The sequence below is a fragment of the Rana temporaria genome, chromosome 4 (genome assembly GCF_905171775.1).
Source record: "Rana temporaria chromosome 4, aRanTem1.1, whole genome shotgun sequence".
NCBI lineage: Eukaryota > Metazoa > Chordata > Amphibia > Anura > Ranidae > Rana > Rana temporaria.
Window position 1 is genome coordinate 16,133,012 of NC_053492.1, and position 15,886 is coordinate 16,148,897.

The 15,886-nt window shown below is 43.5% G+C and overlaps 2 protein-coding genes across 2 annotated transcripts; both read right to left on the bottom strand.

The window, feature by feature from the left end:
• Nucleotides 1–315: 315 nt before the first annotated feature.
• Nucleotides 316–11,246, bottom strand: LOC120935553 (vomeronasal type-2 receptor 26-like). The gene is made up of 3 exons (XM_040347603.1): nucleotides 11,049–11,246; nucleotides 2,980–3,103; nucleotides 316–1,282 (listed from the first exon to the last, which is right to left on the bottom strand). Exons 1-3 carry the CDS (start codon nucleotides 11,244–11,246, stop codon nucleotides 372–374), a joined length of 1,233 nt encoding a protein of 410 aa, XP_040203537.1. The 3' UTR covers nucleotides 316–371.
• Nucleotides 11,247–13,483: 2,237 nt separating this feature from the next.
• On the bottom strand, nucleotides 13,484–14,434 carry LOC120935554 (extracellular calcium-sensing receptor-like). The gene has a single exon (XM_040347604.1). It carries the CDS (start codon nucleotides 14,270–14,272, stop codon nucleotides 13,484–13,486), a length of 789 nt encoding a protein of 262 aa, XP_040203538.1. The 5' UTR covers nucleotides 14,273–14,434.
• Between the last annotated feature and the right edge of the window lie 1,452 nt (nucleotides 14,435–15,886).

Sequence of the window (15,886 nt, forward strand, 5' to 3'; positions counted from 1 at the left end):
CTACTTTAATATTACAGAACAAGTGTAGTTAAAAGGAACTACTACTAGCTAGTAAGGAACCTCAATTTATGGTAGACAGATCTTCATGGCTGACTCTTGTTGATGTTTTTTAATTTCCAGTTGGGTATACTGTGCTTAAATCTTTGCCCTTATATATTTATTTCCATTGTTCGTAATTGGTGATTTTCAAATTTGTAATTAACATTGATTTGAATAGTAAAAAGGCACAAGAAACGTTTCTGCAGACTGACCAACCCTTACTTGCGCTCATTTTTTTTTTCTACAATTTTTAAAATGTACAATGAGATCGATAAAAAATTTTTAATAGAATAACCAATATATAACTTTGCTAAAATTCCAGAGGAGATTATTTAAGCAGATCCATTCTTTTTTTTACGGTCTGATAGGAACTCTCGTCTGTTCTTCTCCGGTCTCAGCAGGATAATATAACATTTGGGTAGAAATATGCAGCTTAGCAGTCCCGCGCTGGAGGCCAAGATAGCGAATATCTGAACAGCCACTGTGTATTTCCCACTGGTGCTCAGATAGGCCGGGATGAAGGAGATCCAGACAGAGCAGAAGACCAGCATGCTGAAGGTGATGAGTTTGGCCTCATTGAAGCTTCCTGGGAGGTTCCTTGCCAGGAAAGCCGCTAAGAAACTTACCATGGCCAGAAAGCTCATGAACCCCAGAGTCACATAGAAAAATATTTTCTGTCCTTCATTACACTCATATATTATCTTATGGTTTAGGGTGTTAAGCATTAAAGAAGGAGGGGACCTGTGAAGCCATAAGGAACAAATGCTTATCTGAACAATTAAACAAAGTCCTACAATGTTACGAGGGATGGCAGGACCCAGCCATTTTCTTAGGGGACTGTTCAGCCTGGTGGCTTTAAATGCAAGGATCACCATAATAGTCTTGGCCAGGACTGAGGAGATACTGATGGAAAAGGCCATGATGAAGAAGGTTTGTCTTAAGAGACAACTGAATGTGGATGGTTGACCAATGAATACCAGGCTGCAGAGGAAGCAGGACATGAGAGACACCAGCAGGATGTAGCTCAGCTCCCTATTGGTGGCTTTGATGATGGGTGTGTCCTGATATTTAATAAAGATGGTTAAGATGCATACAGTGAGGGTTGACAACATAACAGCTGTTATCACCAACAGGATTCCCAATGGTTCATCGTAGGAGAGGAACTCTAGGACCTTCGGGACACACCTATCCCTTTCCCCATAGGACCAATGATCGAAGGGACATTTGGTACATTCACCAGCATCTAAACAAGAATTTTGAAATGATTAATTAATATTAGAATAAAAATCACATGTCAAGTGAAAGGGAAGCTTTGTTGTGATTAATGAGGATAGCTACATTTACACTTTTCAAGATTTAATCCCGTGAGTTCTGTGATTCTGTCTCCTGTGCCTTCACATTGTGCTATCTAGGGAGTCTGTATCTGTTCTTTATGCTTCTGTGTCAGTTCATCCTATGTCTACTTGATCAGCCTGTTTTCAGCCCTGTCGTCAACTATATCTGGTGTGACAGGAAGTCAGGTAAATCTGTGGGTGTTGTCACTGATGGGACATGCATTTCTGCCTTGTTTAGACGATACACAGATTGTTATCGGGCGTCGGCTACAAACGTAGCCAGAGGAAGGCTAAAGGCCGTTGAAAAGCTTCAGCTGTTCAGAATGAAGCAATCAAGGCCTTTATAAGTAGCCAGAGGGTTACCACTTGGTTGCTGCATCACTCCTAAGGCTGTGTGAGTAGGAGAGCAGTGCCAGAAAGTCTCCTGATGAGGTGAGGAGACCATTGACTTTTTCCTGTGTTATAAATATCAAAAGACTACTGTTTGTGCTGTATGACCAGCATTGTCTGCCCAGCGCTAGGCTGAGCCAGACTCCTTAGATAGGTTCCTACGTGGAAGGTAGACGCCCCGAGTGGGTAGGATTTATTTTATGTTTAATTTATTTTATGTTTAATTTTGTTTATGCTGTTTGGATGCTTGCAATTGTTTTCCAGCAAAATGGAAAATAAACCAGAAACTTTGTTTTCAACCGTCTTCGACTGCCAGTCTGTATAATTCAGTGTGTGGTGAACCCATCCAAGGGGTCACACATCCCGCTACCGAGCTAACCCCTCACACTGGTTTAGTGAAATATACAAAGAACCCTCTTGCAGAGACTGCTAATGCATTGACTAGATTGCTGTGGTTTTCTAGTCTACTAATTTTACCTCTGTAGATTTGTATCCTGTGACCCGATTCCTGGGCTTGAGCTTGTGCCATGTATTTGGGTTTTCTTTCTGTAGTTACAGGTATTGTGTCTGCCTTTGGATTCTGCACCTTGTTTAGTTGACTGCTTTTCTGTGGCCTTTCTCTATCCTAATACCTATCCTGAATCCAGTGCCACCTTATTTGAGTCTTTGAATCAAAAAGGTTAGCAACTTGGATGCTCTCGAATAAAAGTACTTTATTGGTTACATGGGTAGACGGGTACAGGCCATATGCTGATGTGTTTCAGCTAAAAAGCCTTCATCAATGCTTTGATTAAGGCTTCTTAGCTGAAACGCATCAACGTATAGCCTGTACGAGTGTACCCATGTAAACAATAAAGTACTTTTATTCAAGAGCATCTGAGTTGCTAACCTTTTTGATTTAAATGTCGTATTTGTGGGGCCTGGCATCAAGAGGTGGGCAGGAGGAACGTCTACCCTGGGCACAATAGTTTATTGCAAGGATGTGGGCACCCTGATCCTAATCCTAAGGGAAGGGAGGGCACCGTTTGGCATCTTTGCCCATGACGTTGGATGGCCTTGTGCCGGCGCTGACTGCCATTTACTGGCAGGAGACAAGTGTTTGGTTGTTACTGGCTGCCAGTAAAAATACTGACGGTAGCAAACCCTGCCTCTGTATGAAAATGCTCATACCCCCCAACTCTATATCAATAGGTTTACCAGCTCTGCCATATGATACCTGTGTAGTTGGTCATCTCTCCTTCAGAGCAGGGGACACAGTCATGACAACAGATGGGTCTTCCTTGCAGAGAGGCTTTCCTGTATCCAGGCTGACAGCTGTTACTGCAGACAGAGATCGGCACCTGCCAAGGAGATAATATAATTATGACTGAACAAGGAGGATGTAGAAGATGGGAGGTAGCCAGAGACACATCTATATAAACAGACAGCGAATGCAAGCAGAAAGAAATGGTCAGTATTTACTAGCTGTTTGGCAGCATTAAATAATATTGTGAATACATGGTACCAGTATGTAGGCCCTTCCCAACGTGTTTCGTGCAAAAACACATTCTCAAGGGATGCACCGATCTATATTAAATCCCTATAGAACGTGCTTTTGCATGAAACGCGACGCGAAGGGCCTATGCACTGATGGTGGCGGCCATTATCTTTGTAAGTTTTGTAATTTTACTGTTTTTATGCTGCAGTGGAATTTTTTTATAAATACTACACTATGTAAGCTTTTTTTTTGGCTTCTCTACGTGAGTTTTTCTTACCTAGTGCTGGCTCCCTATGATGTCCTTCCTGTCTGTATTCCAGATGTAACCTTGCCAAACTTCAGGATACTGATACAAGGCTTCTACAGGTCTCATTTCTGGTGAGTGCATAATTATGGTGAAGGGTTGTCCTCACTTAAGAATAATGTGAATAGATTTGGAGTTTAAAGCGGAGTTCCACCCAAGAATGGAACTTCCGCTTTTAGGAACCCTCCCCCTTTCGGTGTCACATTTGGCACCTTTCAGGGGAAGGGGGGAACAGATACCTGTTTAATACAGGTATTCTGCTCCCACTTCCGGGCATAGATATCCGAGCCACCCGCGGGTATCTACGCCACTTTCTTTGTCGCCCGCTGTCTTCTGGGAGACACACAGGTCCCAGAAAACAGCAGGGACCATTGAAATTGTGCAGCGCATGTCGCAGTAGGGAACCAGGAAGTGAAGCCACAGATTTCCTTACCAAAGATGGCGGCGGCAGTACCCGAGAGCCGAGCAATAGACCGGCTTTGGGTGCTGACATCGCGGGCGCCCTGGACAGGTAAGTGTCCTTATTTTAAAAGTCAGCAGCTACAGTATTTGTAGCTGCTGACTTTAGAAAAAATTTTGGAGGGCCTTTAAGACACAAATATTTTCACTTTCTGGTGAGTATTTTGGCACACCTTACTGTCTTCACAGATATTTTTATGTTCAATACAGATATCCTCGCTTGTCTAATTGACATGGGATTTGATTTTTATGGACATTTGTTATACATTGTTGCTTGTTTTTAGCGCTGCACTTTTTTGTTTTGATTGTTTCCGCATTTGCAATAAAAAGGATCATCACCTCAATCTAGAGACATGCCTCTCTTTGATAGAGGACTGGATGACAAAGAGTTATCTTAAACTCAACGGAGAGAAAACAGAACTTCTCCTGTTTCACGCCAAGCGTATGAATCAACCTACAACAACTTGGACCCCCCCGCCCATTCTGGTCAAAATCATCACCCCTAGCTCCAAAGTCAAAAGTCTCGGGGTCATCTTTGACTCTCACATGACATTGGACGCACAAATAGGGTCAGTAGTCAGCGGATCTCACCATCTGCTGCGCCTACTACGCAGACTTACTCCTTTTATTCCCAAGGAAGACATAGCGGTCGTGGTGGGAGCTATTGTAAACTCAAGATTGGACTATGCAAATGCCCTTTACCTCGGACTCCCCAAGTACCAAATCGCTCGTTTACAAGTCGTTCAAAATACAGCCGCTAGACTTGTGACTGGGAAAAAACCTTGGGAATCAATCTCACCTTCACTGAGTGCCCTTCATTGGTTACCAGTAAAAGACAGAATCACTTTTAAAGCACTCTGTCTAACGCATAGATGTATCTATGGGAATGCTCCCCATTATCTATGCGAAAAAATAAAAGCTCATAATCCCAATCGCGTTCTGCGATCCACCAATCAAAATCTTCTTCAGATACCCAAAGCCAGATACAAGTCCAAAGGAGAAAGGAGATTCGCGGTCCAAGGGCCTAGACTATGGAACGCTTTACCAACCAGCATTCGGTTGGAGGAGAATCACTTAGCATTCAGGAGAAAGATCAAGACTCATCTCTTTTGATACCAAAGGAGACAGGAACAACAAGCGCCCAGAGGCGATTAAGTTCGCATGTGCTGCGCTATATAAGTTTTCATTCATTCATTCGTTCATTCATTGTTCATTTGAAGGTTGTGTATTTACCTTTAAGTGGCAGCTGTATATTCATTATTAGTGCTCACTTTTATATTGTTATTTAACCACCTGCCGCCCGCCAATGACAAATTGACGTCGGCAAAGTGGTTTCAATATCCTGAGTGGAAGTCATATGACGTCCTCAGGATATTGAGCCGCTGCGCGCCCCCGGGGGCGCGCATCGTGGCGATCGTTGTAACAGGGTGTCAGTCTGACACGCCGCAACACCGATCTAGGTAAAGAGTCTCTCACGGAGACTCTTTACCACGTGATCAGCCGTGTCCAATCACGGCTGATCACGATGTAAACAGGAAAAGCCGGTAATCGGCTTTTCCTCACTCGCGTCTGTCAGACGCGAGTAGAGGAGGGCCTATCGGCTGCTCCTGTGACAGGGGGGTTTGTGCTGATCGATTATCAGCACAGCCCCCCCGAGGATGCCCACTGGACCACCAGGGATGCAAATAAAAAAACATAGGTATGCCACCCTAGACCACCAGGGATGACAATGACACAAAAAATGGATGCCAATCAGTGCCCGCAATGGATGCCAATCAGTGCCCACAATGGGCATCACTGATTGGCAGGCATTGTTTGGCACTGATTAGCATCCATTAGTACAACACATACAATAGTGCCACCTATCAGTGCCCATCTATGCCCATCCGTGCCACCTATCAGTGCCCATCTGTGCTGCCTATCAGTGCCCATCCATGCCGCCTATCAGTGCCCATCCATGCCGCCTATCCATGCCGCCTATCCGTGCCCATCTGTGCCGCCTGTCCGTGCCCATCCGTGCCGCCTATCCATGCCCATCAATGCCGCCTATCCATGCCGCCTATCAGTGCCCATCCGTGCCGCCCATCAGTGCCGCATATTAGTGCCCATCAATGCCACCACATAAGTGCCACCTCATCGGTGCCCATCAGTGCTGCCTTATCAGTGCCTGTCAGTGCAGTACCATCAGTGAAGTAGAAAACTTACTTATTTACAATGTTTTATAACAGAAACAAAAAAAAGAATTTGGTCTTTTTTTTTTTTTTGCAGAAAATACAAATCCCAGAGGTGATCAAATACCACCAAAATAAATCTCTATTTGTGGGAACAAAATGATAAAAATTTAGTTTGGGTACAGTGTAGCATGACCGCGCAATTGTCATTCAAAGTGCAACAGCGCTGAAAGTTAAAAATTGGTCTGGGCGGGAAGGTGTATAAGTGCCCTGTATGGAAGTGTTTAATTTTCAATTCTTGCCACAGAATCTCAATTGGATTTAGGTTTGGACTTTGACTGGGCCATTCTAACACATGAATTCCCATGAATGCCCATGTATTCATGTACATAGACAGCAGAAGACTGTCTCCCAGGGGCTTTCCAGTTTTGGAAACCCCCTTTAGGGGTTATATGACTTGGATGGCAATATAGTACTCTGTCTATGTACATGAGTCTGTGCCCTGTAGCCCTTCTGGGTTTAAAGCTTGAGTACCTTATAGCTTGGCTACCTGTCATGTGTCATCCTTTTGTGGTATTGCTTCGCCCCTGTTTGGAAACTACTCAGTTACGATTTGTGATCTACTTGTGCTAGCAGAGCTGGCCGTCTGTAAATTACTCATATTCAGAATACTGGAACTAGCCCATCTGTTGGATGAAATCTTTGAATATCCCTGTTATTGGATATCTATGTACGAGGCTTACTCTACTGCAAGACAGTGAGATCCGTTTTCTCTTTTGCTATCTTTAAACCTAGAACGTGTCCTGATGAAGCCTGACGGTGAAACGTGTTGACACACAAGGGCTCACTGTATACTCTGTACAATTTTACATGATTTTTAATCTATTTTTGAATGCTCTGTTCATACCATGTACTTTTTCAATAAACATTGTAATATTTTTCTCTATTTCTCCATTGTTTTCTATGCCTCTAAAGTCTGATCCAAGGCTACTTTTCAAGTACCCCTTTCTTTTGTTTCCTCTCCTGTAGCTTTGCCTGTGTAAAATTCTCTTCTGCTGCACAGACACAGAGTCCTTTTCCTGCCAGAGCTGGGCTACAGACTAGGCTACAACTAAATTAAAGTGCAAAGTGGTGCCTAGGCAAGGGTGATGTCAACTTCCTTTCAGCCAGATCTCAGAGAATGTTTAGCAACATGGCCACTATTAAAAATGATGGGGCCCCATACAGCCTACCTGACATGGTCCCACCACTCCTGGTCCTAATTTTTAAAGTTGCATCATATAACAACAGCTGTCGTACCCTATTCTCTATAAACGCTTTGTAAAAGCTGCAATATGTACAAATATAATGCAATCAAAACAATGGTGCTAAATGCTAAGGGGCAGATCCACAAAAAGAGTACGCCAGCGTATCTACTGATACGCCAGCGTACTTTCAAATTTCCCGCGTCATATCTTTGTTTTGAATCCTCAAAACAAGATACGACGGCTTCTGGGTTAGATCCGACAGGCGTACGTCTTCATACGCCTTCGGATCTAAGATGCAATTCTTCGGCGTCCGCTGGGTGGCGTTCCCATCGTTTTCCGCGTCGAGTATGCAAATTAGCTATTTCCGACGATCCACAAACGTACAAGCGGCCGTCGCATTCTTTTACGTCGTTTCTAGACGGCATTTTTCGGCGTATAGTTAAAGCTGCTATTTGGTGGCGTACTCAATGTTAAGACGAAGTTACGTATCAACACTACGAAACGCGTTGACGTCATCACGGCTCCGGACGCCTCTCTCTCTATGCCCCATAGCAGTGGGAAACCGAAGCGGTGACTTGCGGGAACACGCAAGCAAGAAGAAAGCGAGCGGATGCTCCAGATGAATATTGAAAAGCACTAAACATTTGGTGCGTACTGAAGCCACATATAGACCACTTCCAGAAGCATATAGCTGGACCTGCCAGCTCAGCAGATCAGTGGGAACAGCTTCACTTAATCGGACGGCACGGCTGTATTATCCTCCCCGCATGCTGATGCACATTGGCGCATCTGACAGTCTACAGACGCCAACTGCAGCGATTGGATCACACTACAGCAAGGAGGCAGCCAGTAGCCAACGGATTCCGGATCTCTGTGAATTAGTGAACTTTGCTGGTAAGATCGTTTCATTATCCTGCTTTCACATGCTATGCTGAAATATGGAAGCCTATAACACAGACCTACAGTGGTAACATATAAAACCTCTTCATCAAATCTTGCATTCAACCGCTTCACACATCGGAATCTTTGAAATCCTCAATAGGAACAGCACCATATACTGATCTTGTAAGCAGGGCAGCCCGGATAAACTCTTATTATCTTTATTTAATTAATTTTTTCAAAACTTTTTTTCAAATTCATTTTAAGTGCTAGCCCAAACCTTAGTATATACGAGCCTTCATTGATCTTGCCATCAGGTTCATATATGCAAGATCAAGACTGTTATCCAACTCAGATCCGTTTATTTAAGTTACCTACTGCAGGGGCACTTTTGCTGACAACTCTCTCTACTTGCATATCAGGCTAACCGCCTCACACACTATATCGGATTTCCGATTAGAATTGACAGCAAAAGTTCTCCATCCGGCGTCCGGATCGCCACAATCATTTTTGTCCTGTATGTTTGTTATTGTTTGTGTCCTTTATGTGCTGTTTGTTGCACGCTTAATGAATTAGTCTCATACGTGCATGTTTCTTGGCCGGCCAACTAATATAGGTTGTTACTATAGCTATCTCAGCTCTCATAGTGTTATACTTGTATTACTGTCCCAGGTGTATTAATCATACAATGCAACTTTAAATATTTATTAAACTTATATTTTACTACACATATTGTCCGTCACTGCCATAGTAGCCTCTCGGTTGTCCCAGGGGTTACCACCTCTTGGTCTCCCTGTCGGGGCAACAACCTTTCTTTTGTATATCAATGTTAAGTATGGCTGTCGTTCCCGCGTATAGTAAAAAAAAAAAAAATTGGTTTGCGTAAGTCGTCCGTGAATTGGGCTGGACGTAATTTACGTCCACGTCAAAACAATGACGTCCTTGCGACGTCATTTAGCGCAATGTACGGTGGGAAATTTAGGGACGGCGCATGGACAGTTCGTTCGGCGCGGGGACGCGCTTCATTTAAATGAAGCACGCCCCCCTACTCGCCGATTTGAATTAGGCGCCGTTACGCCGCGAGAGATACACTACGCCGCCGTAACTTACGGCGCAAATTCTTTCAGGATTCAAACCAACAAAAGTAAGTTACGGCGGCATAGCGTATCTCAGATACGCTGCGCCGGGGCAGATCTTTGTGGATCTGCCCCTAAGTCATTAGAGTAGAGCTGAAAGTGGTCCACATAGTTTTCAGTTAGTCCTTTACGATTTTAGATGGCCCAAGCTCAGCTTACAGGGCTCACTAAGGCTATCAACAAGGCCCCATCAGATCAGCAGAGGGACCAGGACCCAGTCCAGAAGGACTGCCTGTACCCCCCTGTTGACTTCCATAAATTTTGTGGGAAGATGCTCCGTAATACAGAATCTTCTGGGTTACTCAGCATTCTCCAGAATCTTGTGCCACCTAAAGCTCTCTAGAGGTTTGGAAAAAATGTGTATGCTACCTGTTTTTCTCCCTACATGTTATTTTCCACACTTTTATGCAACATTTAAAGGGGTTGTAAAGTTTTTTTTTTTTTCAAATAGCAAACATATCATATTTACCTCCACTGTGCAGTTCGTTTTGCACAGAGTGGCCCCGATCCTGGTCTTCTGGGGTCCCTCGACGGCTATCTTGGCTCCTCCCCGCAAGAGTTAACCCCTCTCTGGGAAGGACTCTCCCAAAGGTTTTAGCTTGCGGGCGCTCCCATGTATAACTTGGCCCCACCCCCGGCACGCCACGTCATCGATTTGATTAACAGCAGCGGGAGCCAATGGCTGCGCTGCTATCAATCATCCAACGAGGAGCCACCTCAAGCTGGGGGAAAGCATTGCGGGATTGCGCCCATGGAGATTCAGGGCTCAGGTAAATAAAACGGGGGCTCGGGGGGCCGCAGAGTGCAAGGTGTTTTTTCCCCTTAATGCATAGGATGCATTAAGGTGAAAAAACATGAAGCTTTACAACCATTTTAAGAAAGAAGAAATAGGGCCACATTGTATAAGTGGACCTATGCCTGAAGTTTAGGGTCTGCTTGAATTCCTAGGAAGATGTAAAGAAAAAATACACAAGAACAAAAAAAAAATCTATAATTTATTTTGTAACAGTTATGCCGCGTACACACGCCCTTTTTTTCCTGTCATGCAAAAAAACAACATTACTCTCACATGATTCGTCGTGATTCCTCTCAAACCTGCCTTCCATACACACGTTCATGAAAAAAAAATGCTCGAGCAAAGTGCGGTGACGTACAACACGTATGACAACACGTACGACGGCACTATAAAGGGGAAGTTCCATTCGAATGGCGTCACCCTTTGGGACGTTTTTGCTAATTTTGTGTTACCGCGTGTTAGTAAAAGTTTGGTGAGAGACGATTCGTGCTTTTCATGCACTGCATTAAACGATGCAATAATTTACAGCGTGACGAATGTGCTATGCCCATTACAAATGCTAGTTTTACCAGAACAAGCGCTCCCATCTCATACTTGATTCTGAGAATGCACATTTTTTTCCCCTCGGAAAGCATACACACAAGCGGTTTTCGCGACGGGAAAAACTACGAGGAAAAATAGAGCAATTTTTTTGCAGGCAGTTTTCTCGTCAAGAAAACTGCTATGGAGCATACACACGATCGGTTTTCACGACCAATCAAAAAAATGGCAGTTTTCTCTTCACGGCATTAGGATTGCAAAATCTAACAATCTTACTTGTGTGATGTCAGAATCATTTACCTGTAAGAAGTGATCATTCCACAGGATGGTGCTAATGTTCAGGATGACCATCTCTCCCAGTTTGGCCTGTGGGTCAATCCTCCCCACTTTCACCAAGTTAAAGCTATTGCTGAGGATCTGGATATTTATGATGTCATAGGAATCAGGAAGGTCCCCCTCAGAATTAAACTTCATCACCTCCCCAGACTTTGTGTGGAATTTGGTTTTCTTCAGGAAACGGAACACCTGAGGTATTTTGTAACAACAGTGCAAAGATTGGTTAAAACTTATTTTCTAGTTCTACCACATACTAGACCACCCTAAGTGCCCCCTCGACTGAAAGAATTAAGTGGTCTAGTTCCACCCCAGTCACCCCATCCTCTCCCCATGCCCTTTCCCTCAACTCCTCTAATGACATCCTCTTTCTTTTCTCTTTTGGTTCTATTTGTCCTCCTCTGCTTTGTTCCTCTGCTCTATTTTGTTGTCCATGTGACCTTTGATTCACTCAACTATCTTGGGCTAAAGATGTTGTTCAGATGCTGCACACTCATACCAACCAAAACAAACCCATTTCCATTCTCCATTCTTTAGCCTTATGAGGTCTACATAACTGTTTCCCAAATTGTATATAATTGATTACTTCCAGGTTCTGGCATCCAGTACCCCTGATTACATGTTTATGATCTGCTCGCTTCCAGCAGCATGACTGAAGCATTGTGTGTATGTTATGTGTATTTTCAAAGATTCTTCAGAACATAGAAAATGTCATTCTTGCATAGGTGATAATGGTGGCCAGAGGCTAACTTAAGAAATAAAAAGCTGACAGGCAGAGAGGGAGGGGGAGAGGGAGAAGAGAAGAGAGCAGCAGATGATGGAGGCACGTAAACTGACCACGTTAATCAGGGTTGAGCAGCCATGATTACGGTGGTAAGTACACAGAGGGGGGCACAGGAAGTGGCAGGATCAACCAGTTTTTTTTTACATCTTAAGCCTCATACACACGATCAGACTTCAAACAAACTTTTCCTTGGATTTTTGTCCGAAGGGAGTTGGCCAGGCACACCCATAGCATACACACGCTCAGACTTTTCCTAAAACTTTCCCAACATCACATGGTTTTTATGCTTTTTTCTGCTCTTTACCGCCACCCTTTAGTCAACTTCTGCTATTGTTGGTTGATTTTAACATTGGTTCTGAGCATGCGTATTTGTACTTTGTACAAAAGTCTGATGGCTTGCTGTACACACGGTCGGACTAGGCACCATTGGACTTTTGTTACCGAAAAGTTTGTCCGTTTGCAGAGCGGACTTTTGTCCGATGAAAACCGAAAAAGTTTGTCCGATGGAGCGTACACACGGTCGGATTTTTTTGCAAAGTTGCTCATTTTGAAGTTTGTTGACAAAAAATCCTACCGTGTGTACGGGCCTTTAAAAGGGGGCAGATTAGACAGCACAAGCACTGTGCTGTTTAATATGCTATAAGGAAACAGGATATCTTCTTTTGTGGGGTTACAACCACTTTAATTGTTGGAAAGAGCAAGACAATGTGTCTGTCATAGCAGGAGTTGAGCGAGAGATTGAATTTGTGAAGCGAACAAATGGACTTTAAATTTCCACTTATGCCTTGTACACACGCCTAACAAGGAACTTGTCGAGGAAAACGATGTGTCTTTTCCTACGAGTTCCTTGTTAGGCTTGTCGAGGAACTCGACAAGCTTGCTTTGCGTACACATGCTCAAGACAAAATCTCCTCGTTCTCAAACGCGGTGACGTACAACACATACAATGGCAGGGGAAGTTTGATTCCACTGGCACAACCCTTGGGGCTGCTTTTGCTAATCTCATGTTACTACGTGTTAAGTAAAAGTTTGGCAAGAGACGATTTGCACTTTTCAGTCTGTTACAGCGTGAAAAATGTGTTATTTCCATTACAAACGCTACTTTTACCGAAGGTGCGCTCCCGTCTCATACTTTATTCTGAGCATGCGCGGGTTTCTTAGCATACACCCGATCGTGTTTCTCGTCGAAAACCAGCCCGACTAGGAACACGACGAGGAAATTGAGACTCCTGTCGAGGAAAAAGAGAACTTGTTCCCTTTTTTTTTTTTTTCGAGTTCCTCAACAGTTTCCTCGATGAAAAACGTACACATGACCGGTTTCCTCTGCAAAAAAGCTCTCCCACCAAGTTTCTTGATGGATTCTGTTGAGGATAACGGTCGTGTGTACGAGGCCATATGTTTCATTGTACTGCACTTCTTCTTCATTGATGACTTATTATATAATTATTTGTTTTTGGGCAGAAATTGCTGGCATACCATGGGAACATCGGATTCAACAGTACACACTTAAAAAATTTAAAATAAATAAAAGAAGCAATCTTTTACTGGGCAGACCTACAGAAGAGGACAAATAGGTGGTGCAAACAATACACCCTTAACTCACCTTCTGTGGTTGAGTCTCTTTAATATTTGCACAGGTTCTGTTATTAATTAAACCCTTGGACCCAACTTGGTAGCCAAGAAGTGAATGCAGAGCATGTGCATAGGCATAAACAGCCAGAAAGGTGTGATAAGTGAAGCTGAGGTCATTTGTCTCAAACACCTGGACAGTTTGGTTTCCAAACGCTTCTTTCCCAGTGCAGGTCTTGTCTTCCTGCATTGTAGAAGACCTTTCAACCTTAGTAGTGCCATCATACAACATCCACGAGCAATTAAAAGCCTTTTCCCAGAGCAGCTTAATAAGTGGATATATTGAACTACCATTTGGGTTAAGGTTTAGGAGAAATTGACCAAACCCTGGCATGGTGCCGGTGCGAGGAATAAGGCCAAGAGTCCCGTTTAGAACCTTCCAGGCTTTTTTAGAAAAGAGTCCTGGTGTTAGTCCAAAGGAAGCCGAAGAGATGAACATTTTCCCAGTCTCTCCACTATCAAACATGGCATCCAACAGGGCGATCACATGGACCTCTGGGCTGTGGAGAACAATCACATTGATGGAGCTTCCTTTTATAACATCCACCACTCTCTTGATCTGCTGGGCTGAATAACTCAGATGGATCTTCTCTAGAAAAGCAATACAGCCTCCATTTCTCTCTATCCCAGCTCGTATAACCTGGGCACCCTGCTGTCCAACATTATTGTCCACCACCAACATTCCAACCCAAGTCCAACCAAACTGGCCAATCAGCTGAGAGAGAGCAACATTCTGATAGAAGTTGCTGGGCATGGTACGGAAGAAAGAAGGGAAATTTATTTTATTGCTGAGGGTCGACAAGGTTGCCCCATGACTGATCTACCGTAGGAAAGAAATAATAGATACATTGTTGTTAGACTTTAACAATTAAAAGAACACCTGAAGGGTATGAGGACCATTTGCTATAGTATAACCCACCCAAGGTTACTGATAACATTTATGATTTAAGTTCTCCCAATGAAGGTAGGGGGGGCTCATATAGTTTTTGTGTGCCTCTAAGCACCTTGAGTGGGGTGCAATATAGCAAATAGGGATCCTCGATTGAGTTTTTTAATAGATAACTACATGTAAAAAAAACATCTCTGGATCTAATATTCTCGATGTAGTGCTCAGTTTCAACAGTCCAGGCTTTGGTAAGCATTTCTTTGAATGTAATTTATCATTGTTCACAAAATGTAAAATTCTGAATACCTGCGGATAGTGAAGGGCACCAAGTATTTGGGCAATAGGAAGAGATAAGGCGGAAAACCGGTCACCTATAATCCCAATCATGACTGATGGTGTATGACAACCATATCCTGCAAAGGGGTTTCCAAGTCCTGACAGCAGGGACAGAACTCCTCCAACAGCCCGCAGCTCTGACATACAGGAATCCAGGAGGCTGAAGCCAAGGGTGATATTAGGCAGGAGGTCAGGAGAATTGTTAATTTCATCCACTGCAAACATGAGGCCAAGAACATCCCTATAGTAACGAATATGAAACCTACACAAGATGAGAGAACATGATCAGTGTTCTTCTGCCATTCACTTGCCAAGTTTGTTATTGAATAAATAATTGTTTGAGCATCATTGGTATCCAAGGTATAGTAAGTCTTTATTGGACTCAATCAAGATTAAACCCATATCAAAACGTGGATATTAGAAATAAAGTAAAACAATAGGCAAAACTTTTTTTTCATTTTGGATAGAGTAATGCCGATCGGAAAGTCCGATGTGAGCTTTTGGTCGGAAATTCCAACCGAGTGTAGGCTCCATGGGAATCTTTTTGTCGGAATTTCCGCCAAGAAAAATTTGAGAGCTGGTTCTCCAATTTTCTGACAAGAAAAGTTCCTGGAGGAAATTCCGATCCTATGTCTGCAATTCCGACGCACCAAAAACTATGCATGCTCTGAAGCAAGTCGACGCATGCTCAGAAGCATTGAACTTCATTTTTCTCGGCTCGTCGTAGTGTTGTACGTCACCCCGTTCTTGACGGTTGCAATTTGGTGTGACCGTGTGTATGCAAGACAAGTTTGAGCCAAGATTCCGTTGGATTGTGTGTACGCAGCATTAGGGAAGATTATAACTCCTTTTTTTCCACGTCCCTTCACTTCCTGTTCCATTGCCAAACCGGAAGGATAGGAAATCCCTGCAAATTAAGGGAATTCATTGGGGACCCCTAGGTCACCAGGTCTGGTGTTCCTATTAGAATGTTCCCCCTCTATTACTTTTCTGGGTAAAACCTAAAATTGGGGATTTTCTTTTACTTTCACTTTTAGTGATAATGGTAAAAAGGACAAAAAGAGAGGGTGAATCTCCTTAACCACTTCACCCCCAGGAGGATTTGCCCTCTTAATGACCAGGCCATTTCTTCCGATATGGCACTGC

What these genes read in the sequence shown, in the direction of transcription:
- LOC120935553 (XM_040347603.1), bottom strand. Translation starts at nt 11,246, where the DNA reads ATGAAGTTTAATTCTGAGGGGGACCTTCCTGATTCCTATGACATCATA. An exon ending in ATGATTCTGACATCACACAA is followed by an intron (nt 3,104 to 11,048) that starts GTAAGATTGTTA and finishes TCTCCTTGGCAG; the next exon opens with GTGCCGATCTCTGTCTGCAG. An exon ending in AGAGATGACCAACTACACAG is followed by an intron (nt 1,283 to 2,979) that starts GTATCATATGGC and finishes ATTCTTGTTTAG; the next exon opens with ATGCTGGTGAATGTACCAAA.
- LOC120935554 (XM_040347604.1), bottom strand. Translation starts at nt 14,272, where the DNA reads ATGCCCAGCAACTTCTATCAGAATGTTGCTCTCTCTCAGCTGATTGGC.